At 39.9% G+C, this 15,477-nt stretch overlaps 2 protein-coding genes across 2 annotated transcripts in view; both read left to right on the top strand.

Annotated features, from left to right (window-relative positions):
- The window catches only part of LOC139947869 (gamma-aminobutyric acid type B receptor subunit 1-like), a 223,154-nt gene that overhangs the window by 107,191 nt on the left and 100,486 nt on the right, over positions 1-15,477 (top strand). The window contains exon 3 of the mRNA XM_071945696.1: positions 4,805-4,975. Within this exon, the coding sequence (XP_071801797.1) occupies positions 4,805-4,975 (171 nt within the window). The remainder of the gene's footprint in view (positions 1-4,804; positions 4,976-15,477) is intronic.
- Positions 1-15,477, top strand: part of LOC139947870 (guanine nucleotide-binding protein-like 1) — a 395,329-nt gene that overhangs the window by 361,341 nt on the left and 18,511 nt on the right. The window lies entirely within an intron of this gene.

Raw genomic sequence — 15,477 nt, 5'->3', positions numbered from 1 at the left:
TTTTTTTTACAAGACCAAAATCAGAATGAGAAAAATACTTGCTGACACAGTTTAACATGCATTAAAAGACAGTGGACACTGTTGGTAATTACTCAAAATAATTATTAGCATAAAACTTGGTGACGAGTAATGGGGAGAGGTTGATGGTATAAAACATTGTTAGAAACGGCTCCCTCTGAAGTAATATAGTTGTCGAGAAAGAAGTAATTTTCTACGAATTTGATTTCGAGACCTCAAGTTTAGAATTTGAGGTCTCAACCATCTAAACGCACACAACTTCGTGAGACAAGGTTTTTTTTCTTCCATTATTATCTCAAATTTTCACAGGTTTGTTATTTTATGTGTATGTTGATATTCACCAACTGTGAAGGCTAGTCTTTGACAATTACCAACAGTGTCCCCTGCCTTTAACTCTTTTTATTTGAGGAATTAAATGGAACTAGCTGTTGCATACTGCTTGTAAGAAACAGTTAATGGCCTGATGTTTCGACCCTAGCAAAGTCTTGTTAGCCTTTGAGAAATGCTCTGCTAGGGTCAAAGCATCAGGCCATTAACTTTTTCTGTATAAGAAGATTGATCTCATCTGTCTGTACAGAATTCAAAGGTATCAAAGTCAACATTTGAACATAATTTGTTTCTGTGCAAGATATGACATATTGAGATTTTCATTCAATAGAAAAAAATACATATTAATAAGACAGACAGAATTGATCATGATTTCACTGGGCCCTGCATTAAAGGCAGTGGACACTATTGGTGATTACTCAAAATATTCATTAGCATAAAACCTTTCTTGGTGACTAGTAATGGGGAGAGGTTGATGGTATAAAACATTGTGAGAAACGGCTCCATCTGAAGTGCCATAGTTTTCGAGAAAGAAGTAATTTTCCACGAATTTGATTTTGAGACCTCAGATTTAGAACTTGAGGTCTCGAAATCAACCATCTAAACACACACAACTTCGTGAGACAAGGGTTTTTTCTTCCATTATTATCTCAAATTTTCACAGGTTTGTTATTTTATGTGTATGTTGAGATTCACCAACTGTGAAGGCTAGTCTTTGACAATTACCAACAGTGTCCATTGCCTTTAACTCTTTTTATTTGAGGAATTAAATGGAACTAGCTGTTGCATACTGCTTGCAAGAAACAGTTAATGGCCTGATGTTTCGACCCTAGCAAAGTCTTGTTAGCCTTTGAGAAATGCTCTGCTAGGGTAAGAGCATCAGGCCATTAACTTTTTCTGTATAAGAAGATTGATCTCATCTGTCTGTACAGAATTCAACGGTATCAAAGTCAACATTTGAACATAATTTGTTTCTGTTCAAGATATGACATATTGAGATTTTCAATCAATAGAAAAAAATATATATTAATAAGACAGCCAGAATTTATCATGGTTTTACTGGGCCCTACATTAAAATCACTGGCCTCGGGCATCAGACCTGTCAGTGTAAAATTCGAACCCTTTCTTTGGGCTAGCTGGATCTGTTCAGTTTTCAGCGAGGGACTACATCTTTTCTCCACATTTGTCCTGTTTCCTTCTTCCTATTTTTGTCTGAGAGTGTCGTGGTCGAGTTGTCAACTTTGCTTGACTCGTGTTATATCGTTGTCGGAGGGTTGGTTCGAGTGTCCACAAGCAGCGCACTGGACCATATTTGCGATAGGTGATTCTTGAGACAAATTTTTAAGGAAAAAACAACCTTCATGGGGACAGGAAGACCGTTTTATAGGCAGTAATAAGGATCCCAACCCCTCCCCCAGACCACCACTCTTCTTCAGAAGACTACGAAGAGCACATCGACAACTAACCTCTCATCGCACAACCACCACCACCTACCCAAGAGGACACTACCTTGCCAACACTTGATGCTGATCTACCTCCGACTACACCACAGAGCCCCAGCTCAATGGAATCTTGTCTCCGTCGATCTACTAGAGTCCATAAGACTCCAGTTACACTCAAAGACTATGTCAAATAAGTTGTGAAAAACCTTTTTGTTGTAAAAAAAGAAGAAGTTCAATTTCACTCTTAAGCATTTTCAGATTTTCTGATAAAAACATCAGCCGTCGATTTCACAAAGAGTTAGGACTCGTCTTATCTCAAGTTAGGACGAGTAACTCGTCCTAACTTAGGATTAATCTTAAGGTCTGCATGCTACAGTGCAGGGTTGGGACTTGTCCTAAGTCCTAAGATTAGTCTTAAGATGGGAAGAGTTTTGTGAAATCGACGGCTGGACTGGTGAATTCAAGAGGACTTACACAAACCAAACCGATTGTTGTCAAAGAAAGGCAGCAGTTGAAAAAGCTCTGTCACCGGCTTATTTGCATGACTTGCTCATCGCGAGGGAGATAGCATCATAGCTCCAAAGGGAGTATGGGCAGTGCAGATTTTTCATCCCCACCTTCAATGACCTTCCTCAGACCTTGTGACACCTGCAAAACGAATTAAAATTAAACAATTTTATTTATTTATTTTTTTAAACGAGATATCGCCCGACTCACAAAGCCGGACGACCGCTTCAAGGTGAAGGCTACACTTAACTGATTTGGGCTATCGACCCAAATCAACTGCCACCAGGGGCATGTTGCCACCTACTCCTGGGGCTGAAACAGAGTTACCCCCTTCAAAGTCCATAAGGAAGTGGGATAAAAAAAGCATGATGTACATGTATACTAACCCTTTGCCTTGAAAAAGCCACTTTGACCAGTATGTGGATACCGCAAATTTAAGAATACAAACAATTGGGGCGTAAGAGTGGTTATTGCAGTAATGGCTGGATGCGGTGCTGCCACCAAGCATCTTCACGAGGTGATGAATTTTTTGTAGCCGTGAGCTTACTGCACAAAAATGAATGACGACACAACGCAAACCCATGGTGAACGCGCAAGCTGGCTGCCTTATTTCCTGGCTAACCTGTGAAATACGCTTACACCTTAGCAAATTTTTCTGCTACAGTGAGCCTGAAAATTTGCTTCCTGTTATGCGGCGCTAGGAAATTGGGCCCAAGAAGATAATGCTGCTGCATCGATCAGCAATGCCATGACTGATACTTTTGTATAACTCTAAGAAACCAGGGGGAACGGGCGGAAGGACAAGCTTATTTATTTTGATTTTACGACGTCCAACAGCACAATTAGCAGGGAATGGGAAATGAAAAGCATTGCTATAAAAAGTCGGTCACACAACCTACATTTGTTCACAATCTAAATATACCTCGCCATTGTTTTATAAGTGAATGCTATTAACTGCTTAACATTTAAACTGACCAAAGGCATTTTGATTTCCATCATGGCTTTAGGAGACAACATAAAACAAAAATACAAGTTGTATTACAAGACACTGGACACCTTTCACTTGGTGTATCGCAACATATGCATAAAATAACAAACCTGTAAAACATTGAGCTCAATTGTCGAAGATGCGAGATAAAAATGGAAGAAAAAACACCCTTGTCACACGAATCTGTGTGCTTTCATGTGCTTGATTTCGAGACCTCAAAATCTAATTCTGAGGTCTCAAAATCAAATTTGTTGAAAATTACTTCTTTCTCGCAAACTAGGTTACTTCAGAGGGAGCGATTTCTCACAATGTTTTATATTATCAACCTCTCCCCATTACTCATTACCAAGTAAGGTTTTATGCTTTTAATTATTTTGAGTAATTACCAATAGTGTCCACTGCCTTTAACTTGAGAGCTTTCTGTACAGTACAGGTCTTGATACACTCTGACCGCACTATTAGTTGCTCAGGGAGCAATGTTCCTTAAGGGACCAGGTTTCAAAAGCCTGAGGAATATAGGTCACCATAACATGAACCCCCCAGTACTCTGTCTCTATTCTCATTATCGGGTCGATTGGAGTCAGTTTAGAGACATAAGGATAGGTGACGAAGGATGGGTAGGGGCAAAGGAAACGTCCACAAGTCACGAAGGGTCAGCTGGGATCTCTTCTCACTTCATGAAACAAGAAATTAAGAAACGTATTGTGAGAAAACCATTGATGCTGAGGGGAATTCTATGTTCAAATGATCCAATGTTTTGTCCATTGCTGGTGCGATATACTGTGTGCTGAAAAAAATTAGCGAGTTCTTTTGAAGAGAGGCAAACCTTTGGCCTATCGGCAAGATTTTGTTTATGTGCTGTATTAAGATCAAAGTGCGCAGTGGCTGCAAAGAAACCAGCATCAGTCTTATAAATAGACGAGGATACCCAAATGTATTGTTCTTATATAGCGCATTTTAACAATCTACCTCTTCACATCCATCAGGCATCATCTCTCGAATCTTGAATCTTGAATCAGAACCATATTAAAAACTCATTTGCTAGGTTACCAAAACGTTTCTTTATTCATTGATGCTCTTGTCAGTGCTTTTAAACTTCTGTAAAAGGCGTTTTATGCACAATGATATGATTATTATGTATTATATGTTATAAATGTTTAGAAAGACATTTTGCTTTAAACCTGCCAACATTACAATACAATGGTTTAATTAACATCATATCTGTTTTTAATTAAATATATTTATTCAATTGGGGATCGCAGGACTGGTCCAGAATTTACTGCTAAACCCTTTCATGCACCATTTCTTTTGATAATAAATTGATGTACACATGAATTTGTTAATTGCAAAATGGCGACCATCCCAAAACAGGTCACAATAGCACCCTCTAGCACCTATCGCCGGTCAGCACGTGAGAGAGTTTAACCACTGGCTGGTGTAAACACTTTTGAAGCTCCACTGGGTACTTTAAAAGAAGTTTTAAAATAACTGACTTCCTTATACTTTTTTTCTTCTTCTCCAGATTGCTTTTGGTTCCAGCTCGCCGGCCCTCTCCAATCGTGTACGGTTTCCCACCTTTTTCCGAACCCACCCTTCAGCCACGGTGCACAACCCGACGAGGGTCAAACTCTGCCAGAAATGGAACTGGAAGAGAATATCCTTCCTTCAAGAAACTCAAGAGGTCTTCACCTCGGTAAGTTTCACATTTTTATTTACAAAACATTAAAAAATAGATTTTTTGAGTGAATGGTATTTCAAAGAGTACCATTTTTAAATCTGTTTAAATTATTGTTAATACCTGTATATTGTTGTAATGCGCATCTGTACATATTTTTTATGAAACTTGCGCATAATAAATGAATAAATTATTATTATTATTATCACCCGCTCCAACAAAAAAAAGTTTAACTTTTACTTTTAATGGTCAGGAACCATGACAAAAATTTAAAACGTGTTTTATAAAACACATAAGAAAGATCCTGACAAAAACTAATTTTGAGCACTTTATTTCACTGCTACTAATAATTGGCGGACTTTTTCGAGCACTGGCTCAAATGAAAGCTTGTAACTTTCTCGACCCCAATCAAAATACCTAATCTGACATAGCATCTTTAAAGACTAAACAAACTCTGCCAGAAATGGAACTGGCAGAGAACATCCTTCAAGAAACTCAAGAAGTCTTCACCTCAGTAAGTTTCAAATTTTTATTTTTAAAAACTCTCCCAGTCACCCGACGATGACAAGAGCAAGCTAATCGAAATTTTGAGACCAGTTAAATACTCTTTCCGCGATAGTGAACTTATTAACGAGAAGTCCCCTGGATCGACTAAAGCAAAAGTAGTAGTTCCAGTCGATTTTCTACCTTCCGCCCAGGTAGTAGTTAAAGACATTGGACACTATTGGTAATTGTCTAAGACAAGTCTTCTCACTTGGTGTATCTCAACATATGCATAAAATAACAAACCTGTGAAAATTTGAGCTCAATCGGTCGTCGAAGTTGTGAGACAATAATGAAAGAAAAAACACCCTTGTCACACGAAGTTGTGTGCTTTCAGATGCTTGATTTCGAGACCTCAAATTCTGAATCTGAGGTCGAAATCAAATTCGTGGAAAATTACTTCTTTCTCAAAAACTACGTTACTTCAGAGGGAGCCGTTTCCCACAATGTTTTATACTATCAACAGCTCCCCATTACTCGTTACCAAATAAAGTTTTATGCTAATAAATATTTTGAGAAATTACCAATAGTGTCCACTGCCTTTTAAAAGCAGGACAGTTCTTCTTTTCAGAATTGAGAAGCTTCCCGAAGTTCTCAAAATCTACTCCGTGGTAGTACAATATAAAGTAAGACAAATTCTCAAAAGAACATGAACTACCTATAGCAAAGAGATGCACACATGGTGTTTACCAGGCAATGTCTCAAATCCCATATTAAAAATTCTCATTTGCTCAAAAAGTTTTTTTGTATCTTAAAAAAATAAAAAAATAATCTTTAGAGACTAACACTCTTAAATGTAAAGAGGCGTCAAATTTCCCTTCAGAGAGCACATTTTTCCTTTGTATCCGGCACTCTGAGAGTTTTTTATTGGTGTATATCGAGAATTAAAAACTAGTGTCTATTAAAATTGATGCAGCTTGAATGTCGTTTTCGGAAAATTTGTTGGCAGTTCAGGAAACGTGAAAAAGTAAAGCCGAATTGAGTTTCTAACAAGACGTATGCTCGGCGCTCTTAACTGCTGAAGTGAGGGTATCACTTTTGACTGTCCGAGATTTGCTGAATCCCATGCCCTATTTGTTCATAATAAATTGTTTTTGTGTTTTTTAAAGTTTTGTTTGAAGGCAGTTTGATGTTTCTGTAGTGTTTTTTTCAGGATTTTGTTTGAATGTGGGAGATTTTCATTCTTAGAACAGAACCTACGTTCGAGTTGGCGTGCACCGCGCCGTGCCTGCCTTACATGATCAAAATTGAGAAACAGTTAAATGGCTTCTGTCTTGCCTAATATAGGGAGACCCCCAACATAGGACTGGATAGCTCAGTTGGTAGTCGAATCCGGTTTACCAGACATCAGTCAATAGACCGTTCCAATTAGGCTCCGCCCACGTGCATGTGTGAGCAAGAACATGTGAACCTCTCCAATGCCATTCTGCACAACTCTGCCGCGCCCTCCAAGCATACGCGCACGCATGTCAGACTTTATTTTGTCAGACTTTTGGTGGCGCAATGGGTTGTGATTGGTCAATACGCAATGGGGCGGAGATTACTGGATAGGTCTACTCTAACTCACAAATTGCTTATTTAACTGCCATGAAAATAAGCATTAGTAGAAAAACCATAACAAAAACATGAATTAGAAGATCAGAATATGTGCAGTGGTTCAAGCTGTACTGTTCCTTTTAAATGCTTTTAAAAGATATTCTCAGAGATGATGTTATTTTTGTTCCTTGAATTTTTTTTTCCCCCTGAGCCGCTGGTCAGATGCACTTAGCAATTGTCAAACTCTGCAGGGATTTGACCAGGGCCTAATTTAATGGCTCTGCTTACGGTACGCAAAGAATCAGCATTTCAGAAGTAGTAATTGTGATTACATCAAGCAAGTTTCACAGGGCCCATTTTCATAGAGCTGCTTAACGGTCAATGTTCTGCTTACTGTACGATTTCCATTTCATATTGCTGCTAACCATAAGCACACGAAAACGCATGCTAATCTGCCAGTGCTCACCGCATGAAAATAAACGACGTCAAAATACAAATCCATGATGAATGCGCAAAATGGCCCCTAATTTTCTTGTTAACCTGTGAAATATGCTTACACATCAGCACATTTTTCTGCAACAGTAAGCACGAAAATTTCTTTACCGCTAAGCAGCTCCACGAAATTAGGCCCTGGTTAGAAGCTACAAGCCCACGCTACAAGGCATCTTTGCTTACACAGCTAACGCAGAAATTTGGTGCTTGCCCTACGTGAAAATGGTGATGGGTAAGCAAAGCCATGAAACTAGGCCCTGAAGCTGGTAAACCATTAAGTCGAGAGTAACTTTTAGGGGCAGTTCTCGGCCTAAAAACGGGGACACTACAAACACCTCTACAACTCTGTACCCTTAGGCTCTGTCTCAACTCTACTCCAACTCCAGTTTAGAATATTTATTCTCTTTTCTGAAGTAAAAAATAAAAAACCTGTAATTTAATCATCCCTGGAAGGGCTCAAAACTGGCTTTGGACAGACGTGATCACGAATATGACAGCCCCACTTTTACCCTTTAAAGAAAAACTGAAACAAATGAAAATCTGATATTTCACTTTTTTTTTAGTTTGGGTTTTAAGGGAGTTGTGTTTTTGAACTGATTGTTAGTAATCCACTTAGTAGACGTGTTGACTGGTAAAACTACTGGAACTGTGACCTGGGCACAGTTTCATAAATCCTATTGACCCAATTCACCTGACGTCATCATCAGAATAATCTTGGATGTGCCATTTTGGTGGTCAATGTTAACGTTTGTTATTCAGAGAAGTGCGCATTTTAGGCAACGCGGCGTTTACACGTAAACCTATTTGACCACCAAAATGGTGAGCGTGGAACAGTCGCCTCGTGTGACGCGCGTGCAAGGGGTCAATAGACCTTTATCACGGTGTGGTCATCTTCATTTTACTACATTCCAACTCATTGTTACCAAACTGGGGCTAGACGAAATAATAGTCTGGTGCCATCGAAATAATAGGTTGGTGCCATGCGCAATGAATGTTAGCATTCGTTACTGTTCGTGGAAACAGGGAACATGACCAAAATTGTGACAGCGTTTTTAAGGTCTATAGCAGTGTTTTTAGTTCACAAACACTGTGAGCGAAGCAAAAGGCTTGTAGCTTGTCGGCAGTTCTTGCAAGGTGTCATGGCCGAGTGTTTTTTTTAGAGCATCAAATTCAAATTCTGGTGTTTATGTCATCAGGGTGTGGAATCGAATCCCGATCATGACACTTGTGTCGTTGAGCAAGATTCTTTACTATAGTTGATTCTCTTCACCCAGGGGTAAAATGGATACTGCGAGGGTAGAGGTTGGTATTGTATTTGAACAAGCCACAGGAGCACCATGGCAGCTCAGTGCTGTATACCCCCCTTATGTCAAACTATAGTCCTTGGCCAATGGCTCTCAACCCCTGCAATTAGCCTAAATAAATTGAAATAATGCGTGACCTACATGGCAAAACAATAACTGGTTTAAACAAAAGCAAAGTTACAACGGGAAAACATCTCAATCAACCAACATACACTTTGAGTCTAGCGCCAAACCCATCTCGTGCATTATACAGAGATGAGTTTCCGACCCTGCCAAGTACCAATTAGTCTGTGCAAATTACCCCCGGCGTTGTCCGATACACAATAAGAAGAAGGTGTGCCATCCGAGCGGAGTACAACAACACACGAGATGTGAGAAACAATAATATCAAAAAACACAGAACCATCCATTGACCCAGAATATAAGTGCAATTTAAAAGTAGGAGATTGAGCGATGATATGACTAATGCTTCTCAACGGGGCGGGGGGGGGGGGGGGTGGGGGGGCAATTTGACACCTGCATATGATGAGAGAATAGGGCAGGGAGTTGTGAAAGGAAGGATGCACGTTGGTGGTGTTCAGCAATGCATCAATGCATTGTCCGCTTCCTCTATAAGCCTTTTTGAGATATGGCGGACACAATGCTACAACACTATAAGGTTTGGGTAAATTTGTGCGTATTGACCATAGAAATTGACTTGTGTTATTCAGTGAAGTGCGCATTTTAGGCGATGCGGTAGTTTACACATAAACCTAATGACCACCAACATGGTGAGCGTGGCATAAGTCGCGCCGCGTGTGATGCGCGTATCACATCCGCCATACCTCAAAAAGGCTTATTGTCTTTAACTTGAGTGTTCTGATTGCTTCCTTTTCGTCAGTCGGTGTCCTCGGTGGTTGGTGTGTGGTACCTTGAAGACGAAAGCCTCTAAATTGAAGCTGAAAAACTTCTTTGTATTATTGCATCTTTTGCTAGATAGGTTACTTGGTAGAGTGCAGCGCATTAATCCAAAGGTTGCAGGTTCAAATCTTGTTCTAGTCAATTTCTTTTTGTTAACCCCAACTTTAAGTGCAATTTAAAAGTAGGAGATTGAGCGATGATATGGTTCTCAGCGGGAGATAATTTGACACCTGCGTTTGATGAGGGATACGCTATGAGAGAATAGTGCAGGGAGTTGTAAAAGGAAGGATGCTCGTTGGTGGTGTTCTGCAGTGCATCATTGTCTGCTTACTCTATTGGGTGCGTTCGTTTAGCTTCCCTTGGTCGACCCCGGTGTGTGGTGGGTTTTTTTCCCAGGACAAACGTGGGTAATTATCTGCACACGTTCGTCCTGGGAAAAAAAAACGCCACACACTGGGGTCGACCCAGGGAAACTAAACGAACGCACCCATTATTGTCTTCAATTGGAATTGCTTTTCTGTTCAATTCAATCCGAAGCAACGTTTATTTCCACATATCATCCTCAAAAAGTACAGTAAATAGTATAACAAATATGGAGTGGCTTACGAGGCAACATTCCAGAAAACCGAGCTTTCCAACAAACAGCCTACAAAACGAAAAAAACAACAAAAAAAAAGCAGATTTTATAAGAGACAAATAAACAGGTAGGTTTGTGTAGTGGTGTCTTGCCTCGCCTTCAACCTCTTGGGACCCGGTGCGAATTCCACCGGTGGCACTATGTGGATTGGGTTATCGGGATAATTCTCTAGGTTTTTCCTCCAACATCAAAAACTGAAATTTCTTCATTGTCTTCTCTCTTCTCGGTTGGCTCCAATAAGAGCGTTGAGAATATGAATCCAAATCCAAAAATCAAAATAAACAATTTAACTCCTATAACAAGTACAACAGATGACAATAAAAGTTTGGTTTACGTGTACGTCAATGACTAGGAGAAACAGTAGTAAGATAAGATATAATGTTAGTCACTTTGGTCCAGAGTTGACGTGATACCTTAAAGTGGCTTCAGGTCTTAAGGCTTTTTATGTTTGAGTGAGGAATTACCTCTTTCTCAACAACTATGTTACTTTAGAGGGAGCCGTTTCATTCTATTAACCTCTCCCCATTACTCGTAAGGTTAAAGTAAGGTTTTACGCTAGAATTTATTTTGAGTAATTGCTAATAGTGTAGATGTTTTTTTTCCCCTTCATTTCATTTGTTTTTTGTTGCAGATAAGATTAACACTCGCTGGCATTTAGCTCAAATTTCCTCGTACCCGCCTCATAAAAAATTGAAAACAATTAACTTCAAGAGGATGTTTGCATGAAATAGACGTCTGTGATTTAGCAAATGATTAATGTCATCGCATAAATAGTTTCCATGAAAAACAGATTGAAGCAGAGGGTGATGTTAAATGTCATGTGTGCATTACTGGGTGACATTTCTTGCAACAAAAAAAACCTTATGTCTTCACCCGGCGAAGACAATTTTTGTTTGCATGGCAGGAATGAAAATAAAATCTCGTAAAATCTGGGTCATCCGCTTGTTTTTGTGTTGTGGTTTTCCGCGGAGAGAGTGTTTCAGTGGAAGAGGATGATTTACGCCATGGAAACGGTAGATGTACCTGACACCTCGGTTATGATGTTAGCGTCGCAATAAAGTAATAAATAAAGTAATAAATAATGGCATAAAAAAATTAGGAATGGGGACAAGTGGACTGATACATGTGAAAGGGGGAAGCTTTTTTTATTTTCATTTTGTTTTTATGAGAGGTCGTCTTACATCCCAAGGCCGGACGGCCAATTCAAGGTGAGGGTTGCAGAACCAGTTTGTTGGGCTATCGACCCAAATCAACAGCCACCAGGGTTACGTTGCCAGGGTTACTCGTCCTAACTTAGGACTATCCATGCAATGTGTATATCTCCTAGGACTAGTCCTAACTCTTTGTGAAATCGACCCCTGGAGTCAAACCCACACTCTGGGCACAGTACTCCAGGGGGTTTTACAGATATTTCCATGGTAAATGCTCCACCAGTCTATCCAACCTTGTTCCTCCTGTCAGGGTGTTTGAGCGTGAGACCAGGCTTTCTGCTTGTTCTCATCCTTATACTGTGGCTTTGCCGAGATGTAGAACAAACAGCTACTCCAGTAGATTTTTCCCTCGTACTGCATCTCTTTAGAACTACTTGCCTGTAGCATGTTTCCATTCATCCTATGATCTGCCACCTTTTAAGAGGAATATCAACTCCTACCTTCAGCTCCACTGACCTTCTGCTTTGAAAAATCTCACGCATAGCTGCCTCTGGACTTGGCATCTCTGTATGAAGTGTTTACACATGACCAAATGGGGTCAAACTAGCTACTTGAAACTACTTTATCTACCCAGAGGTTGCAGGTTCAAATCCAACTCTGAGTAAAAAGTGGGGTACTTCCATCCCCTTTGGTTCTTTGGGTGTGTAAGCCCAGTGAAGTGTTTACACATGACCAATCGGTATAAAACTAGCTACTTGAAACTACTTGATCTACCCAAAGGTTGCCGGTTCAAATCCAAGTAAATTTTTCAAAACTATAAGTTGCAAAAGTGGGGTACTTCCACCCCTTTGGTTCTTTGGGTGTGGACCCTGTGGAATAGCCCAGTGGAGTGTTTAAAGGAACACGTTGCCTTGGATCGGTCGAGTTGGTCTTTGAAAAGCGTATGTAACCGTTTGTTATAAAATGCATATGATTAGAAAGATGTTATAAAAGTAGAACATAATGATCCACACAAGTATCACTCAAAATTGCATGGCTTTCCTTTTACCTCGTCGACAAACACGGTCGGCCGGCCATTTATGGGAGTCAAACTCCCATAAATGGCTGACCGTGTAAGTGTAAGTAAAAGGAAAACCACGCAATTTCGAGGCAAATTTGTGTGGACCATTGTTTTCTACTTTTAAAACATCTTTCCAACCGTATGCATGTTATAACAAACGGTTTATAAACGCTTTTTATAGACCAACTCGTCTTATTCAAGGCTACGTAATCCTTTAAATGGGGTCACATTAGCTACTTGAAATTAGATCTACCCAATGGTTCTGTCACTTCCACATAGGCCAATTATACAGTGTTTATCAGTGTATTGAAGTATTACTAATAATATACGTGTTTAGTCCAGTGGGGCATACGAGACTCTTATTACTAGATCTACACTGTGGTATTCATATGAGCATTGTAAAGCATACAAAGTAAAGTTAAAGGGAAGGTTCACGTTTGGTAATTACTCAAAATATTTATTAGCGTAAAACCTTACTTGGTAACGAGTAATGGGGAGAGGTTGATAGGATAAAACATTCCAGGCCTGATACTTCACGGAGGCAACGGAGGCGATTGCCTCCGTTGCCCCTTGTCATTGCCTTGGTGCCCTTGAAATGCTCCAGATAGGGTGCCCTTTGCCAAAGAGAAAATGCCTTGGTGCCCTTGCCCTTTCAAAAACGAAGCATACAGCCCTGCCATTCTGAGAAACGGCTCCCTCTGAAGTAGCATAGACTTTGAGAAAGAGGTAATTTCTCACTTAAAGGGAAGGTACACGTTTGGTAATTACTCAAAACAAATATTAACTAAACACTGACTTGGTAACGAGGATTGGAGAGCTGTTGATAGTATAAAACATTGTGAGAAACGACTCCCTCTGAAGTAGCATAGATTTTGAGAAAGAGGTAATTTCTCACTTAAGTAATAAAAGACTTCTAGCCGGAAGTCTTTTATCTGAAAGCACACAATTTCATCCAACAAGGATGTTTTTTCTCTCATCAATTTCTTGCAACTTCGATGATCAATTTAGCTCAAATTTCCACAGGTTTGTAATTTTATGCCTTTGTTGGGATACACCAAGTGAAAAGACTGGTCATTGAAAAGGCTGCACTGGCTCCCAGTAGAAAAACGAATAATGTTCAAATTGGCCTTAAACATGTTTAAGTGTATGTCTGGTACTTTTCCCACATACATTTCCAACTCATTAGAAACCAGGGCTACAAAGAGCAACTTACGTTCACAGGGCAACTTGTATATTCCTCGAACCACCAGAAAATCAGGAGACAGAGCATTTCCAGTTGCAGGCCCTAGGATGTGGAATTTCCTTCCAAACTCAACCAAAAGTTCTAGCTCTGTTACCTTGTTCAAAAGGTCTCTGAAAACATTCATTTTCAATCAGTAAATCTCGCATGCTTGGCCTGCGGTTTTAGTCAAAGAGAGACCGGCTTTGCGCGGGACTTTCTTGGCAAAATGCTGCTAGCTTTGCCTAGTCGTGGTTTTCCTCTTGGTTTTTGTTTGCATTCCCTTTTTTGTTTTTTCCTGTCATTGTCTGAGCGCTTTGTAACCTTAGGAAAAGGCGCTATATAAATGGTATTATTATTATTGACAATTACCAGACGTGTAGCTTCGCTTTAAAGGGTTTCTTACTGTTACTTTCAGGTCTGTTATTACATGGAGGCCATGGCTTTTGTTGCCCCTTGGCCTTGGTGCCCCTTGGAAGTTGCAGGGCTCAAATTGGCACGGAGCAATGGAGAGTTTTTGATAGTGTAAAATATTTTTGCGCCGGCACGTTTCCGGAGGTCGTTGGTTCGAATCCCACTCTAGTCAATTCTTTGTTCAACCCCAAAAATCATTTACAAATTTACCCAGTCAGTTTCCCTTGTGGTTTATATTGATAGTATAAAATATTGTGAGAAACGGCTCCCTCTGAAGCTCCCTCTGAAGTAACATGGTTTTTGAGAAAGAGGTAATTTCTCACTCAGATATATTAAAAGACTACAGGCCTGAATTTTTTTATTATGCATCGAAAAGCACACACATTTTTGTAACTAGAATTGTGTTTTCTTTCACCATTTTCTTGCAACTCCAATGCCCAATTGTGTCAAAATTTTCACAGGTTTGTTATTTTATGCACTGTTGGGATACACCAGTGAGAATTGAGAATGCTGCTCGTTGACAATTACCAAAAGGTGTCCAGTACCTTTAAATAATATCAATACCAAAGATCTGGAAACACTGATTAAAGACAAACAGTGGTGTCACGGCGCATGATGATGTCATTAATATCGGAGGTGATGATTGGTCGGTGTCCAGGGAAATCACAGGTGTGTTCCCGCAATCAGTTGACATACGGCTTAGGCGTACCTTGGCCGGGGCGGATCACTTATCCCTCTGTGTTTACATGACTCTGAATTGTGACGTCTCAATTGCAACTGTGACACAAAATTAAACAAGTACACTGCCAGACCTTGTTGGGAGGGGGTAGATGGGATTAGTGGACACTATTGGTAATTACTCAAAATAATTATCAGCATAAAACCTCACCTGGTAACAAGTAATGGGTAGAGGTTGATGGTATAAAACATTGTGAGAAACGGCTCCCTCTGAAGTAACCTAGTTTTCGAGAAAGAAGTAATTTTCCACGAATTTGATTTCGAGACCTCAAGTTTAGAATTTGAGGTCTCGAAATCAAGCATCTGAAAGCACATAACTCCGTGTGACAAGGGTGTTTTTTTCTTTCATAGTTATCTCGGAACTCCGACGAAGTGAGAAGACTAGTCTTTGACAATTACCAATAGTGTCCACTGTCTTTAAGATCCTGAGGATCTTTCAGTGATAAAGTGTGATAGTCCTGGAAGATTTTCTACCTTTCGCCCAGGTAATAGTAAAAAACGGGACAGTTCTTTTCAGAACTGAGAA

Source organism: Asterias amurensis, chromosome 15, assembly GCF_032118995.1.
Source record: "Asterias amurensis chromosome 15, ASM3211899v1".
Lineage (NCBI taxonomy): Eukaryota > Metazoa > Echinodermata > Asteroidea > Forcipulatida > Asteriidae > Asterias > Asterias amurensis.
Note: the sequence above shows the minus strand (reverse complement) of the source record. Positions and strands in the feature narration are given on the sequence as shown.